Source organism: Sebastes fasciatus, chromosome 3 (assembly GCF_043250625.1).
Source record: "Sebastes fasciatus isolate fSebFas1 chromosome 3, fSebFas1.pri, whole genome shotgun sequence".
Classification (NCBI taxonomy): domain Eukaryota; kingdom Metazoa; phylum Chordata; class Actinopteri; order Perciformes; family Sebastidae; genus Sebastes; species Sebastes fasciatus.
In genome coordinates, this window is record NC_133797.1 from 37359130 (window position 1) to 37369225 (window position 10096).

The 10096-nt window shown below is 39.6% G+C and overlaps 1 protein-coding gene across 15 annotated transcripts in view; it reads right to left on the minus strand.

Annotated features, from left to right (window-relative positions):
- Positions 1-8089, minus strand: part of micu3a (mitochondrial calcium uptake family, member 3a) — a 36375-nt gene extending 28286 nt beyond the window's left edge. For 13 of the 15 annotated variants that reach the window (XM_074630778.1, XM_074630776.1, XM_074630770.1 and 10 more), the window contains exons 1-3: positions 7765-8088; positions 2110-2257; positions 312-343 (exon numbers count right to left, since the gene is read on the minus strand). In XM_074630778.1, the coding sequence (XP_074486879.1) occupies positions 312-343; positions 2110-2257; positions 7765-8031 (447 nt within the window). In that variant the 5' untranslated portion in view covers positions 8032-8088. Of the gene's footprint in view, positions 1-311; positions 344-2109; positions 2258-7764 lie in introns of all 15 variants that reach the window. The other 2 variants (XM_074630773.1, XM_074630769.1) reach the window with 1 other exon arrangement.
- Between the last annotated feature and the right edge of the window lie 2007 nt (positions 8090-10096).

Below are 10096 nucleotides of genomic sequence, written 5' to 3' on the forward strand. Positions count from 1 at the left end.
TTTGCTCCATTTCTACCCACTGCAGCTTTAATGCAATCATGACATAGCATCCAGTGTTAAATGCAGCGTAGAGGCTTCCATCACCTGTTTTTTCTTAACATATAGTGACAATGAAACCACTAATGATGTGCAATCATGCACTACATGCTACTATACATGTAGAAACTTAACATTTACATTACAAAAACTCCTGGGAAAAATCAGGATTTTAACTTTGCAGAGTGTGCAACAGATGTAACATGCAACAGATGCCTGCAGCAGCAGCAACAGAAAGAAGAAGAAAGAAGAAGCATTAGGAGTGTGTCTCCCACCTGTTTGGCCAGGGACCTCCAGGGCCTCTTGTCTGCCAGGGAACGAGACAAAAGAGGAGAGAAGACGAAGGGAAAGAGGAGAAGAGAGTTTGGGTGGGCTCGGTCAGATAGCATCTGTATGATCTAGAAATGGGTCTTAATGTGCCGAGTACAGTCACAACACACGCACACCGACACACGCAGACACACTCACTGTATATACACTGTCATCATCACAGGCCCATTTGTACCGTCTAAAGTGCCCCGTGCTTGTCTTTGTAGTATGTGGAATGTCCCTGTAAAAGCACATACTACTTTTGTTCTGTTTTATACAACAAAGTTCATCTAATTCAACTTCAAAGGGGGCATTAGAGGATGTCGGCTGCTGAGAGGGTATGTGCGGCTGTATCGTATGTCAGTGAGCCCGGCTGGATGTAAACACACGCATACAGGTGCACAGTTTGCACGCAATACAATCACATGACCGCTGAAGAAAGGAATGGCAGCTCTTTTGGACCTCAACTTGTGAGGGCATTTTTTAAACCAGTTGTCACAAAGTAAAAAGTAAGTTGATGTCTGGTTTAGATATTTACTGGTTAAGAGAAAGGGCTAATGGGAGCAACTGGGGAATGTGGACAAGACGAGTGTGCCTGTGTGTGTGTGTGTGCGTGTGTGTGTGTGTGTGTGTCTGACTAACATTAACCTCAGACTAAACAATAGCTGTAAAGCCATCTGCTTTGAGGCTGGCTGGCCAGGGCTAATCTGTTACGACTGGCAGCAGGCTGATAGAAATGGCAAGGACGTGTTTAAACCCAGTAAAGTGTTTTAAAACTTGGTTTCAGTTTAAAAAAAACTAAAAAAAACAGGATCTATTTTCACCTGGCACTGACATCCATATTGGGACATCAATTTTAGATCATCTACAAACTAAAAACACATTAAATTTAGTTGGTTATTTACAACAAAATATAAAACAAATATGAAAACTACAGAAATATAACTAAACTTTAATATTTGGATCCAACCAGCACACACATGTTCAGTAAAATGGATGTTGTAAGATGGTGAAACTGCAGGATAAAGTCTGTACTGTTAGGGAAAGAGAAATTGAATGCATGATGTCACATGTAAATGTAATCCATCAAAATCTAGATACAGTCCAGATAAAAGTCCAATAATGATAATGCCAGGTGAAAATGGGACCACGGTGATAAAAATAACTGTATAGTTTAGTCAAATTAAAGAGGCTTGGATGAAAATAGAGAACGTAATTTCTCTGAAATGATTACATGCCTTGGTTGAATACTCAATTCTGATTGGTCAATCAGGGCAGTCTACAGTCTGTTATTTCTTTATAGCAGACCGTTGCTATGTATAACAGACCGTTGCTATGGGCGCAGTTCTGATGTCGGACTCTGGCGGACCGTTTTTGTGTCAAATTATTGATTTGTTAAGTAAGTAGCCGTGTAATAGGCGGGACATTGTACAGCTAACGGGTTATTGTTGTAAAATAAACCCCGAAAGGTTGATGCAAGACCTTGATGCGAAACCCTCGGGATGCCGCATACCCCTGGTGTGGTTTATTTCACAACAATGACTAGCTCGCTGTACATTATCCCTTACATAACAACCTTGAGACTTTTTTTAACGTTTTCTAGTTCAAAGATACTTTGTGCCAGGAAAGCTTGGTCTCTACACAATGTACAAAAAATAATCTACTCGTCTCAAATGCAACAACATTCATTTCATTATATTCTGTCCCAAGCCATTTTGAACCCAAGTGTAAAAGCTCATTTGTGAGTTTGTGGGTGAAACATACTTCTGGGTTCGCTCATGGTGACCGACTCGATGAAGTTCTGCGGAGTCATGTACAGCTGTCCTTCATACTCCACAGAGGTGAACATGCGGAAGCGGTGCTCATGGGACGACATGTACACGTCTCCCTCCTCAAAGTCAAACGGACGCCCCTGCAGACATAAAAACAAAATGCAAAACAAAATATTACTGTTATTGACTGTGTGGCCCTCATGATTAGCTACAATTTTTTTGTTGGATTTACAATTTTTTAGTGTTGTAAATCACAAGTTTCATCACAATATCATATTTCCCAATTTGGGATCACTAAAGTACATCTATCTATCTATCTATCTATCTATCTATCTATCTATCTATCTATCTATCAGCAAAGACAAAGCATTTGGGTATTTCAGTATCATTAAATTACTGACAATATGAACATTATATTTAGTGATGTGAAAGTTTAGGCTATAACAATATGTAAAAAAAAAAGTGCTTTTACTATTTAACCAGCAGATTTAAATAATCCACAAAGTGATAGGTGCTAATTTGCCCCAGTGATTATATTTGAATGTGACCTCCCATCTGTGAAGAGAAAAGTCTCTGGTCTGGTCGCTCACACAGACAGCAGAATATAAACTGTACGGGCCTCTTCACCGCTTTTGAACCTCTATAATGAGGAGATCCATCTATTTTTGGCATAAACTCTCTCCATTTAGCTCTCTGAGATTATAAACAGTCAGCACCCCTGGCGCAGTGCAATAATAGGAGAACAGGGGCACACTCACACACACACAAATACTTTGTCACTACTTTCTACTTGATTAGCATCTCTTTCTCTCGCTCTCTCTCTCTCGGTGAGGAGTCAGGGCTTCAACTTGATTAGCTGCAGCGTAGGAGAGCTGCTACGCCAACAGATTGTGCTGCATGAAGCTGTGCAATTAGCAGAGAGGTTTCCAAATTTAAACCTGTTTGGCCACAGGGCCCGGCGCACCGAGGTTCCTGCTCAGCTCAGCTAACATGCTAATGAGCACGCAGATTCATTCATAAAGCTTTGATGCTGCCTCCTCCACCAAGGGGGCTTTTGAAGGCATGAATAGGAGATGAGTGCTCGGCTTCATAGGAATGCACTGTAATCAAGTGTGAGAGCATGGACGCCCGTGGCTTTGACTCTCACTAATGAATGAAGTTTATAAAGTTCTGCAAAAGGCAGCTAGGTTCACATGCCATGCTGCACGACATGATGTAAAAAGTAATGTAAGCTCCTCGGGGGGGAAAAGATGATTAAATGGTAGTGATTTGAAATGTGGTGCACTGTGTTCTTGTGTTATAATGTCACAACTAAACCTGTTCCTGTCGCCTAGTCTCGTTCTCCTGACTGCATAGCAGATGCTCCAGGTGTTTTCCCCTCAGGCAACCCAACGTCCTCCATTCACAGCTGCAGCTTTTAGTCCATCAACTCAGTTTTCTCAAAGCTAATCTTCCTCTGTTCCCCCCTGATATCAAGTTTAATTACTTCAGTTCTGTCAAATTAAATTACAATCTAGCCAGCAAAGGTCCCAGCAGATATCAACCAGCTCTTGAGTCTGAGTGGTCCTGTTTCCGTCTGAGCACAGCCCTGCCCAAGCACAGCCCAGCATCACTCTGGTGGAGCCATTGTCTCTCCTCATGCGATGCACTAGTGTCCAGACTGCCAATCACCCAACCAGACATCAAGTCAGTGAGGACTTCTTGGCTAACCTAAGCTAAGTTTGGTCCTGTCCATCTCATGCTTCTGTTCCGCAGAGCGAGCATATCTTGCTAGTAAGTCCCCCAAATCCATTGACTCTGGAGCATCAACTAGGGCTGTCGCAATAACCACAAAATTGCAATACTACGCTATTGACAAGCCAACCGCAGAGGACGGCAAGCAACCGTCACAACCACTATGTTCACATTTTTTATTTTTTTAATTCTTTGCAATGGGAGCGCTGCGTATTTACACTATGCTACAAACGCCAGCAGTGTGACGAGGTACTGAGGGTCTGAGCGCTGCATTTTTGGTGTTTTTTCTGGTCAAAGAGAGTTTAAAAATGTTAAACTTTGGGTAAAACGCTGCCCCTCTGTGTTCTGCATTTAACTATAAACAAGTATTTAATTTGTTTTAAAACTGTCATCTTTGTCCTTTAAAAAGGAAGCATATACCTAATTATAGCCCAACAATAAAGCTTATTTATACAGCACTAAAATCAGGACAAATTAAGTAATTCCTTCACCGCGACAGCCCGGGCATCAACTGACCCACTCTTGTTTCCTGTCAGAATCACTGTCTTGTTTTCAAGCATGCCAGAACGTATGTTTCCCTGCAGCCCTGTTCTATTTCCCTGCAGGTGACTTCTCCCAATTTCTTTAACCCTTATTCTTCAGATTCCTTACAGGCTATCTTTACTCACTTAGTAACAGATGGCTGTGTGTTCCCTTTTCCCAATGGAGCTATCCTGTTCCCAAGTTGGGTGGCCAACTTGTTCCCCAGTCAGGTGTCCTGCCTGTCTTATAGGCATATAAACTGTTCCAACAGGCAACTCTTTTATCCCTCGCAGTTTAGAAGATCTAATTGTACACTTACTTTGATGGTCATTTTTACTATACGTTTTAGATTGATTTACTACCATCCAATAAACCACTGGTATTAGTTCATTTCAGGAGGCCTTCAAAACAGCTGTTATTTTAATGTGCCAGATACAAATTAGGGATGCACCGATACCGATCCCGGATCGGATATCAGGCCGATACTGACTCAAATAGCTGGATTGGATATCGGTGACTATGGGACCGATCTAGTCAAATCAATTCTAGATGTATATACTATATACATTTCATACTGGAATTTGAATTCCTTTGTAAGTTTTGACCAATGTATTGCTGCATTAAAAAAGGTTTACACTTGAATTATAACTTCTGTTAATTTTGAAGATTTTTTTATCAAGTTGCTGGTGTATGATTTATTATTTCAATAATAGCAATAAATAAAAATTAATTTATAAAAAATTTATATCTCGTTTTTATTTGTTAAATTTTGTTTTACAAAGTTAAGAAAGTAATTTTAAGTTTTTTTTATCTGTTCAAAATGTACCTTAAAGGGAGATTTGTCAAGTATTTAATACTCTTATCAACATGGGAGTGGGAAAATATGCTGCTTTATGCAAATGTATGTATATATTTATTATTGGAAATCAATTAACAATGACAGATATTGTCCAGAAACCCTCACAGGTACTGCATTTAGCATAAACAAATATGCTCAAATCATAACATGGCAAACTGCAGCCCAACAAGCAACAACAGCTGTCAGTGTGTCAGTGTGCTGACTTGACTAAGACTTACCCCAAACTGCATGTGATTATCATAAAGAGGGCATGTCTGTAAAGGGGAGACTCGTGGGTACCCATAGAACCCATTTTCATTCACATATCTTGAGGTCAGAGGTCAAGGGACCCCTTTGAAAAATGGCCATGCCAGCTTTTCCTCACCAAAATTTTGCGTAAGTTTGGAGCGTTACTTAGCCTCCTTCCCGACAAGCTACCATGACATGGTTGGTACCTATACTTGCCAACCCTCCCGATTTTGCCAGGAGACTCCCGTTTTTCATTGCCCTTTCCTGGTTTCCTCCCGGGATCACAATTCTCCCGTCTTTCTCCCGATTTATGGAAAATGTTCACACTTTTTCCCCCGTTTTTGTTATCTTAGCCTGTTTCTGGAACTGAACAGTGCGTATAATCTCTACTGTTTCCACCCGGACGACAATAGAGCTACACCAAATGTCGTTTCCCGGCGGAAGTGAGCAGAGCCCTAAGTTGAGCTTTGCTTTGAGCCATCGTGGCGCGGCGCAAGCCACTGGAAAGAACGGGTTTCAGAGCGCAGTGGTGCTGTTGTCGCGTTGTGTTAAGGCTGGGCGATATGGAGAAAATCAAATATCACAAAATATTTCACCAAATACCTCGATATTGATATTGCAGCAATATCGTAGGGTTGACTTTTGGTGTTTTTACAAAATATTTACACAATGAGATTTTTGATAAATAATCATCGGTAATGTTGATATAATTAATATAATATATATTGATATAAATAATGACTATGTGGGCAAAAGCAAATAATAGAAGAGCTACAGTACGTTGAGTTCAGAAAATTAAATCACTTTAGTGTAGTGCAGCCTTTAAAACCAGGAAAAGACAACACTTATGCCACATTACGATATCCAAAATCTAAGACGACATCTAGTCTCATATCACGATATCGATATAATATCGATATATTGCCCAGCCCTATCTTGTGTCTTAAAGGATCTTCAGTGAATGAGAGAAGGAGAGAGAAAGGGAGAGAACTAAGAGAAATTAATACTCAAGCAAGCAGCAAAAATATATAAAAACGGATGAATATTAGTTTATGCCAGAGATTCACACGCCAAGTTCACACCAGAGGAGCAAATTATTCAGTTTTCTTTCCCCTGGGAGTTAAAGTTAAAATCAAAAGTTTAACATGAAAATGCTGCTGCAGAGTACTTATTATTTTGTTATTTTCACTCTTTAAAAGTCACCAGGATGCAGAAAACAAAGTCTCTGAAACTCAAAAAACTGCTCTGGTTTTCACCCTGTAGTGTGCTGGGGCAGCAGGGTGAATACTTTTTTATTTTACTCATCTTATTTACTCATTTTACTGAATGTATCTTACTTAATTGTTATTATATTAGGCACTGGTGCTAGAATTAGTTTATTATTTTTTATTTTATACACTTGAATTGTTTGTAATTTTGAGCAATCTCTGGCACAAAAATGTCCTTCGGGATTAATAAATTAATAAACAATCTAGCACACACAAAACGTCTCCATAAGTTTTCCAAAGTTTACAGAATTTTGTCTTCTTCGGAAGCATAGTCTATAAAGAACATCTTTGTTTGAACACAAAAGATTAAGTGAACACACATCAATGCGCACAGAAGTCCTTCGTCTGGGAAAGGATAAAGTCTGTGTTGGCAACCAGTGGACAGAAAAACAAATCAAACAACAAAAAGAAACAAAAACATTTTGCTGATTCTAAGTAGAGATCATTTAATATAAATGCTGAGCGAGTAAAATAAGAGGTGGCACATTAATAGTGCTTTAGTATCTTATTTTATCTTATTTTATCTTAAATCCTAACTTTTTTTAAGGTCTCAAGGTTGACAGATATGCTGGTACCACTGTCTCGGAGGGTTAAAGTGTTGAATGTGAGCAGGGCATCCACACAGCAGCCTGTCTGTCTGTTTGCCTGTCTGTCTGCCTGTCTGTCTGTCTGTCTGTCTGACAGCAACATCCTCATTTCAGCACCAGCTCGAGTGGAGAGCGACATTCCTGCATCTGCGCACGCACATCTTCGTGCAGCCAAAACAGTGAACTAACTGTTTCCACCATGGTTTCATGGTTTCCTTCCACTGGGCGTGCTGGGAAGGAATGACACATTTCATCCAACCGCGACAACACAACAAGTAGGCCCGTCTAACTCATGGTCTAACTGGGCTGATGTGGGACTACTTTCAGCGGAAGGAGATATATGAAAACACTTTTCTCTCAGTGGTTTGTCGTTTTTCTTCCAGTTATCTCACACAGAGGCTCCTATATGTCTCTTCATGTCCCTAGAGAGCCGTGTTGTCGCCTCCTACCTTCTCCTTGGCCTCCACGGTGGGTATGGCCGTTAGTAAACCGTTGATGCTCCGCTGACTCCTCATCCTCTTCCCGCCTCCTCCGCTCGTCTTATCGCTGTAGAAGTAAACCGCCACGGCTCCTCCGGTCGCCAGACACATCCCGACGGCTAAACACCTCCGCGTCCGTCCTCCGCTGACCGTCTGACCGCCGACCAGCTCGTGTCTCGCCGCCGACCAGAGGTTTAGTCTGCCGGCCAGCGCTGCCACTCTGCGGAACACGGCCATTGCTGCTGTTTGTTGCTGCTGCTGCGAGATTTGACTGGTAACTTTGAGGGCAGTACTGAAGTATCGCGTTTTATCGCGAGATGTGAGACCACTCTGTTGATGCTGAGGCTGAGAGCAAAGTCCCCACAGACTAGAGAGGATGTGATGCTTCACTGAGTGAGAGTCAATATAAACAAGAATGAGTCGAAGATAAACAGTGAACTCAATTCACATTATACACATTTACATGACGGTATGCAGGACAGATAATAATGCACTATACTAATTTTTAACAGTTTCTACTGCACTATATTCACTTTTTTAATTGTCCTGTATCACAGCTGTTTCCCTGTAACTATATTCAGTTTTAACAGTTTTCTTCATCTCCTTGTATTTTTATATCTGGTATATTTTTTTGTACTTTGCACTACTAACTTTTTTACGGTCTTTTTACTAACATGGTTTGCACTATGGAACTGTGATGCTGGAAACTTGAATTTCCCTCGGGATCAATAAAGTTACTATCTATCTATTTATCCATCCATCCATCCATCATCTATCTATCTATCTATCTATCTATCCATCTATCTATCTATCCATCTACCTATCTATCTATCTATCTATCTATCTATCTATCTATCTATCTATCTATCTATCTATCTATCCATCTATCTATCTATCTATCTATCTATCTATCTATCTATCTATCTATCTATCCATCTATCTATCTATCCATCTACCTATCTATCTACCTATCTATCTATCTATCTATGAGTATAAGTTAACTAGGGATGCACCGATTTTAGATATCAGTGACAATGGGGCCGATCTATTCAATTCAATTGTATGTTTATATACATTATATACTGGAATTTTAAGTCCTCTTTAAGTTTTGACCAATTTATTTTGCTGTATTATAAAGGTTTACACTTGAATTGTAATTCCTGTTAATTTTGAAGATTTTTTTACCAAGTTGCAAGTGTATGATTTATTATTTTATTAATAAAGAACAATTAAATCAATTTATACTGTATCTATGTACTGTATTTATTGGTCACATTTTGTTTTACAAAGTGAGGAAAGCAATGAAATCAAGCCTGATGTTACTTTACACATAAAATAATGACTTCCACACAGTGAGGCATACAGCTTATTAATTATACAATGGTATCGAATCGGTACTCAAAGCCCAGGTACCTATCGGGACTGAAAAAGTCAGATTGGTGCGTCTCTAAATTTAACCAATAAACTGACATGAGGCTACACATTAAAGTGCTTTGAACGCCCTCTCTCTCTGAAATGACCTGTGATTGGCCAAAGTCTCCCGTCACAGACTAGATTTTTTAAAGCCTGAAAACAGAGCCATGAGGAGGTGCAAAAGTCTAGTTTTCTCTTGGAACACTTGAATTACAATATGCTGCAAGATTAGTGTGGAATTTCTGACCAATGATGCCAAAAATATTCTGCCTACTGCAGGTTTAAATTCAGTAACAAAACAATGATATAAAATGATTTTAAAGGTGATTAATCACATCTAAATTAGGCCTTATTCATCGCCTGGAGATCATATTTTATTGTCCTGTTATCAGCTTCCAGTGGTGGAAGAACTATCTTTTGCTTTATTAAAAATAGGAATAGACTATCACAGATTTAAAATAGCCTTCTCCGTTAATGTAGTCTATAAAGTCCTGCATTCAATGTTCAGATGATTTGCATGTAAAATGTTAATTATCAATATAACCAGTCAGGTAAATATAGGAGTAAAAACTACGCCAAGCATTTCCTCCTCAAAGTAGAAGTATAAAGTATCTTAAAATGGAAATAATCAAGTAAAGAACCACCTCAAAATTTGATTTAGGCTAAATAAATGTACTATTCAACACTGGTTAGGTGTATACTCCCATGAGAAACCAGTAAACTGGCTGCATGCTGTGACATACACACAAAATCTAGCCAAGCACAATCAAAACCAGTAGCTGAACTATCTCACAGTCTTGTAATAAACTTGAAAGACATCTCAGTTTACATGGGGGGGAAATTATATAAGTGACCAATGATATCAACCATCAATCTTCACTTTTCATCG